The sequence below is a fragment of the Volvox carteri genome (assembly GCF_000143455.1).
Source record: "Volvox carteri f. nagariensis unplaced genomic scaffold VOLCAscaffold_57, whole genome shotgun sequence".
Lineage (NCBI taxonomy): Eukaryota > Viridiplantae > Chlorophyta > Chlorophyceae > Chlamydomonadales > Volvocaceae > Volvox > Volvox carteri.
In genome coordinates this window covers 758,446-771,865 of record NW_003307600.1, presented here as the reverse complement: position 1 = coordinate 771,865, position 13,420 = coordinate 758,446, and the positions used below count along the sequence as shown (strand labels likewise).

General features: G+C 55.6%; 3 protein-coding genes across 3 annotated transcripts; all 3 read right to left on the bottom strand.

The window, feature by feature from the left end:
* Window positions 1-74: 74 nt before the first annotated feature.
* VOLCADRAFT_97082 (uncharacterized protein) lies at window positions 75-4,829 on the bottom strand (the record flags this gene model as incomplete). The annotated part of the gene is made up of 5 exons (XM_002956044.1): window positions 75-426; window positions 694-1,511; window positions 2,034-2,147; window positions 2,632-2,858; window positions 4,814-4,829. The coding sequence occupies 5 exons, from the start codon at window positions 4,827-4,829 to the stop codon at window positions 75-77; spliced, it is 1,527 nt and encodes a 508-aa protein (XP_002956090.1).
* A 516-nt stretch (window positions 4,830-5,345) lies between these two features.
* Window positions 5,346-7,980, bottom strand: VOLCADRAFT_97081 (uncharacterized protein; the record flags this gene model as incomplete). Its single annotated transcript, XM_002956043.1, has 6 exons — window positions 5,346-5,476; window positions 5,911-6,055; window positions 6,773-7,126; window positions 7,208-7,372; window positions 7,569-7,760; window positions 7,939-7,980. 6 exons carry the CDS (start codon window positions 7,978-7,980, stop codon window positions 5,346-5,348), a joined length of 1,029 nt encoding a protein of 342 aa, XP_002956089.1.
* Window positions 7,981-10,465: 2,485 nt separating this feature from the next.
* VOLCADRAFT_97080 (uncharacterized protein) lies at window positions 10,466-12,897 on the bottom strand (the record flags this gene model as incomplete). The annotated part of the gene is made up of 6 exons (XM_002956042.1): window positions 10,466-10,533; window positions 10,949-11,135; window positions 11,287-11,412; window positions 11,617-11,693; window positions 11,956-12,057; window positions 12,750-12,897. 6 exons carry the CDS (start codon window positions 12,895-12,897, stop codon window positions 10,466-10,468), a joined length of 708 nt encoding a protein of 235 aa, XP_002956088.1.
* Between the last annotated feature and the right edge of the window lie 523 nt (window positions 12,898-13,420).

Below are 13,420 nucleotides of genomic sequence, written 5' to 3'. Positions count from 1 at the left end.
GTGGTGGGCTCACTCGAGCCATTCCAACGTATTCACAATGTACATGCAAGCAGCCCTTGGAGGCAAATTACTAGCTATCGTAGCATGTAGCTCCACGGCGTCGCCCCCGTCGTTACTTCCGAAGGCAGGGTGCTGCCACCGCCAGCAGCGCTGGATGCAGCCTCGGAGGGGCCGGCGGTCGCCTGCCCCGGCGGCATGGGAGCGGCGACCCCCGCAATGGCCCCGCTCCCGGCCGCGCTCACGGTGCTGATTGCTCCGGCTGTCAATTCAGGTGGGGGGTTGAAAAGTAAGGTGTGGGCGGGCAGGTTATGCGGCGCCACGATGGACGGGGCCGTATTCGGCGGCACCCCTGGCGGCGGCAGCACCGCCGCTGCAGCGGCCCCTCCGATGCCCATGGCCGCTGCCGCTCCGCCACCAAGGAGCGCGCTGCATGGAGGTCCGATGGCATGTGGCGGATGGGTTAGTTGCTGCGCTGTATGGTGGCTTTGTGGCGTGCCAGGAACTGCAGTAGCCGCAATACACGCCGCCGCCGCCGCTGCTGACGCCGACGACGCTGCTGCTGCTGCTGCGTGATGTGAAGTCCCCGGCCACAGTATAAACGGCGGTCCTTGCATGGGGAGCGCACCGGCAGCTGTAGCGGCGGGTATTGCACCGCCGCCGTTTATGCCAGTCAGCGCATACGGATGCCCGTACCGCTCTAATGTGTGCGCAGAACCTTGGGGCGGCACCGCACCCAACACGCCCGGACGTATGACATCTGCTGTGAAGCCGTACAACGCCACTGGGCCAGACCGGAGGGCTCCCGGGTTAGGCCACAGCCCCGCCGCAGCTGCCGGGGTCCCCACGGTGGTTGATGTTGCGGTTGCGGCGCCGTTGGTGACGAGAAGGCCGCCGTTGCCGCTGCAGCTGCCGTTGGCTGGGGCAGCAGAATGGATTGGCGCAGCCGTTGCAGGTCCGGATACCGCGGTTAGGCTCGTGAGCGGCACCCAATGAGCCATAGGAACCGCAGAGGGCGGCGTTGCAAGCGGGCCCTGCGAGTAATGCTGAGGGAGGTTTGAATAGAAATGCCCGAGTGGGGCCGAGGGAGGATACGGCTGCATTAGCTGCGGCTGGTTCGCCGGAGCCCCCGGCTGCGCCGGGCGCATTACCGCACAGCTGACCACGGAGATGGGCTGCGGCGGCGTTGCAGTTATGGTGATTCCTGATTTAGATCTGTCGGCTGCGTCCGCAGTGGAGCCCCCGATCGGTGGAGCAATGCCGCTGCCGCTGCTGTACGGTGGCAGGCCGTACGGAGCCAGAGGGCCGCCTGCTGTCACACCAACGAACCGAGCTGTTCTGGCCGAGCTCATAGGGGCTGGTGATGGCAGAGGCGGTGCGATGGCAACTGCGGCCGTAAACTGCTGTGTCTGCTGCTGATGATGATGACTAAGTTCCTGCGGCTTCTGTGCCTGCACGTGCTCCTGCACCTGGGCTAGTCGTGGTCGCTGCTGCTGCTGTTGCTGTGTCTGCTGCTGTTGAGGATGCAAGGAATGCATCTGTTGGGTCAGCAGCAGCTGTGCCTGCTCTAAATTAACGCCCACTACCTGCGTCGCCTCCCCTGCTCGCCGCACCTGCTGTGGCTGCTGTGGCTGCTTTCCCTGCGGCTGCAGCTCCTTACAACCAGCGTGGTGGTGCTCATCGCTCGATTTGCCGTGCACATCGGCAACCAAGCCGAGTCCCTCCCCTGCTGCTGCAACGCTGGCTGTGAGCACCCCCCCCGTGGAGCAGCTAGGCCAGGGCCCCCCCACGCCACACGTAGCTGTGACATTAGGAACACGTTCCGATGATGCAGCTAGTTGCGGTTCGCTAGGCGGTCCCCCATGGGCTCTGCTGGCAGTGTCCGACGCTGCATGCCGCTCTGCAACCCCGGCCAAAGAAGCTGAAGCTGCTCCAGGAGGGGTACCAGCAGGCGGCGGAGGCGCCCAGGATGCGGACGGTGGGGACGTAGCTCCTCTCGGCTGGGGCAGCTGCTTTTGTTGTTGTTCTTTCTGTACCTGCAAGCATTGTTGTTGTTGTTGTTGTTGTTGTTGTTGTTGTTGTTGTTGCTGCTGCTGCAAGTCCTTTTGGATGTAGTTCCAGACGGGGACGCATATGGCGCAAGTGGATGACTGCAGAAGGGAAGAGGCAAAGCGAATGGAACTGGATGTCAGCGGGACAGCGAAGGGGGAAGGCAAGCCTTCCAGGGCGCAAGCGGCCGAACTTCACGCATTTAGAAACGGACGTGTGAAGAAGTGCATTCACACGCGCATGCAGTGGCATCTGATACGCCAATGTAAAATGAAGGAGCACGAAAGGTACGATGAAATGAAGCGAAAAGAAGCAACGCAATTGCTTCATGAACAGCGCTCGCACAGGCCGGTTACCGGTCTCCAAAATTTAGACGATATACGAGCAAGCAAAATATGTTTGGCGAAAAAAACGTAAGCACAATTGCAAGTAAGCTGATTTGGTCAAATCTTTAGCCTGCGGCTTTCTGCCTCCTTCAAGCCAAGGACCCTCCACAACGGTCTTCAAGGACTGTTGAAAAGAAATGGACGCGGAGTCGAGCGGCCTTCCGCATCCATCGTTGTCTAATCGAAACTCCGCGCCCACCTGGCACTTCCTGCTGTGCTGCAGCAGCGGTTTGAGCAGGGAACACCGAGGGTAAACGCAGTCATTGCGCTTGCAGTCCGCCACGTGCTTCAACGTCTTCTTGCCGTACGTGCAGAGCCTGCCAAGCTCGCAATCTCCATCTATCCGAATGCAGGTGTAGCAGTGCTGCGCAAACAGAAGCCAACGGTGTCGATTCTCAAGGGCCCGTAGCACGTTGGCCGGGTCGCCTGCATTGCCAAGCGTATATGGGCGTCGGGGCCAGACGTGTTTAAGCTCCGCTTGAAGATAACCAGCACGAAAACGAGCGCATTGTTGGAGGAAGCTGTATGTATAGACATGCAATTGGTTACATGCAGATGATGTTTACCACACGCGAAATAATTCGAGCATGGTGCCCATAGTAGGGACCGTGGAACTAACCTACCGTTTGCGCGCTTTACTCTTGCAGGAGCCCCAATAGCCGCCTCACGGGCTAATTCTGTCGTAGATTTGATGTTTAGGTTAGATACATTGCCAATTTCGGGAAATGAACCGGCTCCGGCATCATCGGCTGTCGCCGATGGACACTGGTCATTTTCCCGAGAAAACGAAACAGGCTCCTTCAATGGATCTGAGGTCGTAATGCAAACATCAGTCATGGCACCACGCTTTCGTGGCGTTCACCTGGAATGCGTCGCCGGACATGTGCCAGCCAATTCTACTACGGTGCACCAAGGGTTGACATGAGCGTACCCTCAAGAGCCCATCAATGATTGATCAGACAAAAATTTCGTCACCAAGACAAGAAACGTGGGTACGTTAACGCGGCAGCAGGCGGCAGTCATGCCGTACGAAAAACAGTAACAAACCACCAACCAAGAGAGTACCACTACGCAGTCATGAATCTAAGCCTACTTACTGCCAGTGAATTCTCTTAGGGTAAAGTATGATTGTTGCTGCGTTTCTGTGTAAAAACGGAGCGGAATAGCCGCCTCAGGGGCAATTACACTCACGGTTGGAGAACCTCCGACTCCCGTAGGAAGGTCGGCAGCGGGATACTTTCATGCACCACACACCTCGTACATCAACTACTGTTGTATTATTTTCTCCGGGACGCATACTTGCAAGACTGTAAAAGGAAGAGCCTCCTAAATGTTTTAGCTGAAGACCTCCACAGTTGACTCTAATTCTGAAGTCACATGAATTGCATATTCAAAATCAGCAAGAAGATATATTTCATTGCTTCAACGTTGCCCGTACGAGACGAATCAAACACATGGACCTTGCGGACAAAGATAGCCAAATTTTACTGTAAACTGCTGAAGCTTCTTTTAGAAAAGCGTTCGTGAGCAGTTATATGTGGAAGAACGGGACGTGTGGCCTATCGAACGAGCGCGTAAGGTGATGCTTACAGTACACTTGCGTACAACCGGCAGGCTATCAGCACGGCTTCAGTGCAATGGTAAGCCATATAACCCAAAAAGTATTCCTGCGCAAATTCCGTATGTTATTTGGTGCCACCTGCCACGACATCCCAACGACAGCATGGAATGCGTCAAACTCATCGCCGCATGGCTGAGTCACGTGGAAATGATTTTCGCCATGATTGACCTCAGTGCCCTGGGCCCCTTGCTCAAATGTCCACTTTAAATGTGACAGCTTGTACTGCCCTTGAAAACGCTGACGATAAAAACAGCCGACCCTCACATACAGTCACATATACACAACACGAGATGTAATTTGAACGTACTCAACTCGCACCAAAAAACAACAGGCCTCCTCCAGGCCTTGGCGTCATGACGGAATGCCTCGCCACACGTCCATTACATAGCACAATATGATTTTCTAATGCGACTACAAGGCATCCAGCCAGCCGTAGACGGTACGATCTGTTACGGCCATTCGCAGTCGCGTGACTGAGCACGTCAGTGCAGCAGCCATGCAATATCAACCTCCAAATCAATAACAACATACAACGGCAATTAGTTTGGGAAAGCAGGCGGTCATCAGAGGCTAATTCAGCATTCGGGTGAAATCCATAATTCGACCACAACATGCGCCTCTGCCACACGAGGCAGCCAGCGCCACAGACAGGAAAGGACCCAAAGCAACGCCATCCCGGAACTAGGAGGCAGATGTTGTAAACTGTTGGGTTTGCGGCGCCCTTGTGTTTCAATCCGCCGTTCAGTGGCCGCTGCCTCACCGTAAACCGGGGACATAACATGCAACGGAGAGTTCCACAGCGCAACAGCCGTATAAAAACCCTAAAACCCTAATGGTACTGCCGTAACAACCGTAACAGCAGCAGCACTACTTATATAACCATTACCGTCCCGGAAAGCAGCCTCCATGATGCCCCCCTGGTACAACATGAGACATTTCTAAGTACTGAAAGTGAGAGGATTATCGAGGTGTCTGAACATACGACAAGTAGGCCAAATCACCGGAAAATAAGGCCAAAGACAATGTCGATCGCCATCCTGCTAACTGTTCCATCAAAGACTACCAAACAAACTTAAATGTTTTATTCCAGCAGCGGTTTTGACTGCCCCCAATATTGATAGCAGCCACAGAGCAGCTCCCTCTTACACCGCAGCAGTGATTGGCCCATGACTGGTGCAGTCCGTCTGGTTGCGAACATGCTGAGTCGACACTTTACAGAAGGGCGCCGTTGCCGGAGTAAGTTACCGCTTACAGGACGGTCCAGCATGGCCCTTGCAACGTTAAGTCTCTTTTCACGAAGCGCCAGTCAGCTGTGGCGGTAACAGCACGGACGTAGCCGTGTTGCCGTAGTTCCCCGCTGGGAAATGCCCTTGAAGCTGCTGCAGCTGCTGATGCGCCTGCACCACTTGGGGCGGTGGCAGACCTGCGAGGGCGGAGCAAGCTTAACGCTCAACGGAACTGCACTATCAACACAAAAGGACGAGAAGCATGCGGAAGACAAGATGCGTTGGAACAAATTGGACACAAATATCGTTTCTTCGTTCGCAGCCGCACGCCTCGCAACGAGTCCGCGCCTTCGACAAAAGCCCTATGTGGATGCGGCCCCCACACCGCCCGGGGTATGGAGAAGCACGACACGTGTCCTCATAGGTTGCCAGCAATCGGCCTGGTCAATTTGAGGCCGTGGAAGAAGATTGTGGCATCGTCGTGTCCGCGCAGTTCCCTTGCTAGCATCATGCCCCGCCACATAGCCAGAACCTAACAAATACAGCCAAGCATCCGCACCCAGCACCTTCACAGCTTCCCTATTTCTCTCTATTCCGTTTACCGTCCGGACTGATGAATAGGGACCGTTACCTGATAGCTGGAACGTTCCCCAGAGCGCGGCTGCCCCCGGGCCAGCACCGTTGTCCGTTGCTACCAGACCGCTGCTGGGCGCCACGGCGGTCGGAACACCGGCCACAGCGGCAGGAGTCATGAATAGCCCTGAACCAGCTGGCACCTGAGGTACGGATCCCACCACAAGCCCCGACGCCTGCAGCTGTCCCTGCATCAGCTGCATATGGGGGTGCTGAAACTGTACCTGCTGCTGCGACTGTTGCTGCTGCTGCAACTGTGACAATACTGCCCTGTTCGCTTGGTCAACGGCAGAGCCGTAATATTGAGGGGAGATCATGGCGAAGGGCACACCGGCAGTCGCCTGGCGAGGAAATTGCTGGTTTTGATGCAAGTTCTGCATGTAGGTGCCGTACTGCTGAGTTGGATTTGGGGAAGTGCTGGCATGTACAAATGCTGTCCCAGGGCCAGGTAGGCATCCCCCCCTCCCGGCAAGTGCCTGCGGGGCGACGCCAAAATGCTGCGGAGGGCTCGGTGCGATGACGGCATGCGGGGCGAGGGATAACGGAGACTGTGGCTGCCATCCAATCACCTGCTGCTGTTGCTGCTGCTGACTGTGCGGCAGCGAAGCGTTATGAGGCTGCTGCAGGGCATGCGCAACGGCAACCGATTGCTGCTGTATCTGCTGCTGTGGCGCCTGTAGCAGGACTGCAAGGCTGTTTGCGCCGTAAATAGTACCTTTTTGCTGGTCCCTTATTATTAAAGGCCGTGCCGTTTCCTGTGGTATCTGCTGCTGCGTGCCCAAGTCGGCGATTATCTGACCGGATCCAGGTCTTATAAGCCCCAACGGTTGTGGCGGCTCTTGACGCGACACACACCCCACCGGCGTTGAGAGATCGGACCGGCTGCTGGCCATATCAAGGCAGTTGTTGCTGCTTGCAGTGTGCTGCAAGGACGTAGCGGTGGGCTGCGGGGAAGAGGGCTGCGGTGGCGGCGAGACACGGCTACTGCTGGCCGTGCACTGCTGCTGCTGCTGCTGCTGTGGAAGCTTCTCGAGGTGCAGCCGCTGGAGCCCTGCAGCAGCCTCCAGCGACCCGGAAGGCGCATTCGCCAGGGTGCAGCCACCGCCGGATTCGCTTGCCGTAGCGTCGGGCGTCCATGAGCTCCGACGCAAGCTGCTGGAAAGCTGGCACTGCTCCCGGTGACGAGCCTCGAACAGCATGCCCGCGTGGTGCGGCTGATGCAGAGGAGGTTGCTCGGGTAATGGCAGTGACTGTGTCCGATTCGGATTGATATCCCTGCAGGTGTTGCCTCTCACCGTCTCTGGTATCTGCACCGGCATTGATTGCTGCGGCTGCGGCAGCTTCGCTGTGGATACTGGTGAAGGCGCCTCACCCATGAACGGCGAATGCGGCTGTGGCTTGGGCCCCTTACTGCGTGCTTGGTACTTGTAAACCGGTGAGCACAGTTGGCAGGTCTCGTCCTACAGTTCCGCGCGGGGGGGGGGGAGATTACAGATATAGAATCATCGCTGGCAGGTAACGCTATGGCGCGAAATTTCGCGTTTTAGCTCATATAATCTCGCTTATGCTGTGATGTGAGAGCAAAACTTGTCACGTGGATTAAAGAACCCTGGCGGGGACGCGGCCATGGCTGAGCCAGCGTTTCAGACAACCCACCTTGCAAGCCTGGTGGTGACGAAGGATGGCCTTGATCAAGTCACACCGGGGAAAGGCACATTCGTTCCGCGCACATCCTTGGACGTGCATGAATGTTGATTTGCCGTACGAGCAAACCTTGCCGTACTCGCAGGTGTCCTTGGACTGTCCACAGTCGTTGCAATGGTAGTGGAACAGTAACCACCGATGGCACTGCACAACATGCCACAGTGTAACGGGCATCAGGATGAAGACCAAGCATAAAGCCTCTTGCATTCTCAGTATGTCCCGAGAGTCCGTGTGATAGAAAAGCGCAAAGGTTAGCATAGCTTGGGTTCGAGCTGCAAAAACATTACTTTGGACAAACACTTGAAGCATAGAAATGTCTTACCGTTTCTAGGAAAGCTGGGTCGTTGCTCTGTAGGGCTTCCATGTTCGCACCGAGGGCAGACAACGCTGTCAGGTGGGGCGCCGTGCAGGATAAAGCGCTAACTTAATGCTGAGCTCGCTAAACAAATACAAAAGCTTTTGATCTTTGCATTTGATAGCCTCTTGATGCAAAACCTCCTAGGTAAATTCTGTTGCCGCTCCGGTAGTTGTTGAACTCAAGTTGTCTCAGCAATAACACATGCACGCAGCGCAAAAAACTGCGAAATGCTGCAATAGTTGTGACGTGACTGATCACTAAGCGCAACCTACAGGAACCTACAACATGTCGGAAAATGGGTCCTCGTGTGAAGCGGTCATCAGGAAAACGACAAATATAAATAGGACAATCGTTATGAGCAAATCTTAGCCAAACACCAGTCTAGTTTCATCCGTCGTGTTGTACACGCATTGCGAACTGTACTACAAAACAGAAGCGGGCACGACGCTGAGGACAGCAACTGAAGCATTGAATCATGATGGCAATCATGGCAGTTATCTCTTATTTCTTCGGGGAAGTATTCTGTCGTCGGTCTTCAAACATGCAATCCAACTATCTTCTTGGTGTGTTCGTTGCGCAAACTTCTTATAAGTTTCAACCTTAACTGAAGGCTTCCTCTCAAATTTTGCGCAACGATACTTGATTCCTTGTTATCCCGAAAACGGGTGACACCGATGGCGCTGGCAAGGAGCTGTGTACGTGCCGTGCAAGGCATTCAGCGAAAAAGAGACTTAAACTGGCACGTTACTGGAGCTCGTGATCACGGTGGTCACTGATTTGTTTAATCCTCGGGATGCGCTACACGCTATGCGCGGCTGTCGGTCATAGTGGATGTTTTAAGACCACCATGGGTCTGACTACCTGACAGCGCAGTCGCCGGCAAAGTACATCAGTCATACCTAGTCCTGTAGGTTAGTGAAGGCCTGACCATGGCATGCATGTTATGTCTGGTGGTCATTCAGGTAGCGGCTAGGACATGCACAGATACGGACTAGCATTCATGCGGCTTATGTGGATTCGGTTTGATTGCTGATCCTGGCAACTGGCCTAAAACGGACCTTATCGAGAGGTCTTCTCAGGCTTTGCCTAGATGGAAATATTCTTACAGAGGTGAAAATGATCGGAAGCAATAACTCGGCTGGGGGAAAACGCTCAGCAAACACCAGAGGCAATCAGCCTGTGACCTACATGCGCGAAACATTCCTATAGACGTCAAGAACAAAGACCGGAGAAAAACGAAGACTTGACCTGGGTCACGTTGATCTGAGTTATCCAATACCAAACTATATAGACTCAAACGGAATCGGAACGGCAAAGCCGTAATCTGGGTCTACTGAATTTTATCCGCTATCAAACTGGTCCAAGGAATACAATTCGGTCCTCTTGGGTCAAGTGGAACCGCATCATCGCACCTCAAGGAGGCTTGCATTAACATGCTTGCTGCAGACCACCAACATGCTAGGCTTAGAATTTAATAGCAATCCAGGCGTTTTATCTGTACGAATGAATGAATGTTGTTACGGTGGATCCCTTATAAGGATCATCAGTGCGTAGATCTCATGTCAGCTCACCAGCAATGTAGGGCCGAAGCCAAGCCGCGCAAAACTGGCTACCCATTACAGACACGCCTCTGCGCAGCACCACAAACAGTACGGGTTCTTCGTGACGTCCTCCGGACCGCACCTGTGCTGGCCAATTACTCTACGAGCACCGCGGCTCGTAGAGGAACGCGCATACATGCACCCTGCATCCTGTTCCCTTCGGCGATTATGACCATTCCACTGATGGCTACATGCGTAAATAGGGTTAGCTATTCGGATGCTTTTAACTGAACTTGATTCGGTGCTTGGTGTAAGGTACGTTCGTGGTGCCCTAATTGCGGCGTTGCTCGCATGAAGTATATCCGGCGCAGCCTTTCCTCCTCAGGTCTGGGGCATCACCTCAGTTACTAACGCGGCCATCATCCTCCCTTGCCGGACTCGGCAGCCGCCTCATGAGCGCCAGTGTGACGCGAGACTTCAAGTTTTCTTTGGGGCCAGGGCTGGGGTGCCCTTGGCGGTTGAGACAGCTATTTGATGCACCCTGCATCGCCTTACCCTCAACATGCTAACTAGTTGACGAACCCGAACCAGGGTACTTTCCACCGCGCACGTCAATTGCTGACCGTAATTGCTGACCGTATCAGCAGCAACGATCCTGGACCCCCTTCCGTCCTCCGAGCGTCAGCGCACAACTGTCACGTAAAACGCCGCCGCGGCAGCAGATGTGGCCAGGCTCCACCAACTATGCCGATTCCCAAATCTCCAAGTCTGCAGCTCCCGATTCACCTGCTCTGAGTATCAATAAAGTCAGATTTACAGTTCTTGTTTCCTTTCCCTTCTACACGCTCATATACAGAAAGCCTCGTCCAAGACCTCGAGGTCCACCGCCCGCCTGCTGGGCACATGTCGGAACCGTACACAATCTGCATTGAAATCTTGCATCCGTGCGTTCACGTTGTACTCGCAATACCAAGCTGGGGCAGCCGCTGCCGCAGCTTGGCGGCCACCTCAGGACTTTCTGCGCAGGCGTTATGGCAGGGGTCGGGACACAGGCATCGTCCAACGGTGGAAATGCAAAACCGCAAATACATGGAAGTCCATGATACCTGAGGCTCACGGTTTACGTAGTTTCCCGCTTATTCTCTCCTTTGGCGCTTTTACGCTTCCTCCCGCCCCAAAGTCCCAAAGCCCCAAGAGAGAGCAGCATACACCCGCACAGCCTTCACGCTGTCTGCCAGGCAGCCAGGCAGCCATCTGCAGTGACAGCTTGCTTCACCACCACTGGTGGACACGAGCGGGGAAACCATCGAATCCGCCGCGCCGGAAGGCAAACCGTGACCCACTCCATTTCACCCGCGCACAGGTCCAGTCCTCCACAGCCGTAGCCATAACCGGGAATGGGCCCCTGAACAGCCGCTCCGCTCCACACGCACCTGCTTCAAGCAGGCCCAGCACCGCCGGGGCCTCCGTCCCAGCAAGAGGTTCAGCGGTGTACTGCGCGGTAAGCAGCAGCAACGCTGCCGCTGCCGGGCCCTCACGCAACGACACTGCTGTCTGTACAGCAGCCTGCGCGGCCTTCTTGGTTGGTTCCATGCCATGCTCGTACAGGGAATTCCACAGCTCCAGGAGGGGTGCCGTGGTTTGGAGACGCACGCATTCCTGTGCACATGTACACATATGATATGACCAAATGGATCCAATACAATCATCTCCCAAGCAATCCGCTTTTCCCTACTAATTCTCATCCTTATGCATGCCATAGCCATCGTACCTGTGCTAGGACATCGTGCAGCGTATCATGCAGCGCCCCGTGCTGGCCCAGCTTGGTAGCCGCCTGCACCAGGTGGTTAATGCGGAGAAGCTCCAGAAACATGGCAAGCTCTCCGGCGGTTGAGGCCTTGCGCAAGAGAGGGGTGAGGTGTTTCTCCGCGTCTAAGGAAACGGGACGAGCACCCCAGATGCCAGAATCAGCAAGCGATGATCCCGAAGCAGCACGGGCTGGGGCTGTACGACATACTCAAAGCAAAGCAGGATAACGACAGCTTCCAACACGCCAGCATCATCCTTATTCGAAGAGTAAAGCACACGGTTCAGAGGGTACCCGGAATATCTCCGAGATCTGGGACAGCCGAGCCGTCAAGTTCGGAGGCACGAGGTCGGGTCTGAGGGCACCGTAGCCTAAGGGTGACGGGCTAGGGTGCGGTCAGGCAAGCCCTCGTCCTTCATGCCTCTCTAGATCTTCTTCTGGTGGTTCCGGAGCTTCCCGACAGACTTTGGACCCGCTACCTGCCTTCCCGAGCTGCAGGGAAGTAGCTAGCAGTTTCATGCATGCCTAGCTGCACACACACATACATACACACACAGCCAGGGGTCTTGGTTGAGTTTGCGGTTTTCTTTCTTCGTTCCAAGCCCCTCCCGGCAACGCTCCAGCAGCGCTCACCCAGGCATACACCACGGTGGCAGAGCCCCTTCATTGTCGCGCAAGCTGCCTCGAATGATGTCCCCGGCGTTGTCGCCGCCGCCAGCTCCGCCTCGCCCGAATCTGTGGCCAAAGAGGTGATTACCGAGGACGCTTAGGGACGCCATGCAGTCAAAATGTTAGGGTCCATGGCCGGGCATGCAGAGGGGGACGCGATATGTGAAAAGCACCAACGGCCTCAAAAGGCAATAACGACGGCAACCTGCAGGATTTGGCGTTGCCGCCATTGGCAGCCGCGTAGTCGTTCCGTATAACAGTCATAGTGCAGACTGTTATACGGAACGACATCGGGGGCTGGCATTGGGGTGGGATAGCTTAGGATTCCAAGTCCTTGTATCCAAGCCGCAGGGCTGCAAAGCTGACCCTCAGTCATGAATTCACTGTGGACCGCAGCGTTGGTGCCATTTGGTAGCTCCACACGCCTCCCTTCAGCTGCTCATCTAGCGTGCATCACGGCCAGTGCAACGAAGCTCAGATGTATCATCTTAGGAAGGTAATCTGGTAAGTTAATTTTACCTGGACCGCACCTTGCACAACCATGCCCATGCGCCATAGCCATATTCATAGCCGCTCCCCATACAAACACAACACGACAGTCCCCCACGTGCTTTCTGGTATTTCGGTGCACCAATGAGCTCCTGAAACCTCGCGATGCCCCAGATGGCCCTATGGGGCATGGTACCCGCGCAGCCCCGGGACCTTAATTTGGAGCCCTCAGACAAATCCAAGGCCGTAACAACCCAAGTAACAACCACCTTCGGGAGGAATTGGAAGCGCCTGCAAGGCGGCCTTCGTCGCCTCCAGCTTTTTGGCTGCCGCCCAGCCCCCCGTTTCCGCCGCTGCAGCCTCCGCCGTGAGCTGCTTTCGGATTTTTAACAACCGGGTCTTGCGCCGCCTTGACATCGCTGGGACCAAGCTCAATTGAAGCGGCATATGGGCCCATTCTGGGGTGCGGACCCGAGGCGATACGGTTGAAGCACCGGGCTTCTGGCTGTCGCCTCGGGCTTTGGCTTTTGCTGCGGTGGCCGAGGACGTGGCGGCATGCCGGGTTTGATGGAACTGGTAGAGGGGGGGCCCTGGGACACGCCCAAACAAGTATCCGCCCCGCAAGCGGATACTTTCTGCTGCCACAGCACCCGAAGGGGACGATGGCTCAGGATGGTTAGAGTGGAGTGCATAAGGATGCGGTGCGCCGGTGTATGTAGGCACGGCTGGAGCTACGCCCAAGCTCGTCGAGCACCCAGCGCTGCAAGACTCCGGCCAGCGCCACGACGTAGACGGCTCCGCGGCACCATTAGGACATGCCCGCGGCGCAGCATTTGCGGATATGCCTGAAAGTGTTCGATCGACGTCCTCGAACGAAAGACTGTGGATGATAGGAAACGTATCAAGTGGAGCTTTCCTTCCCCTTGTACTAAGACACAGA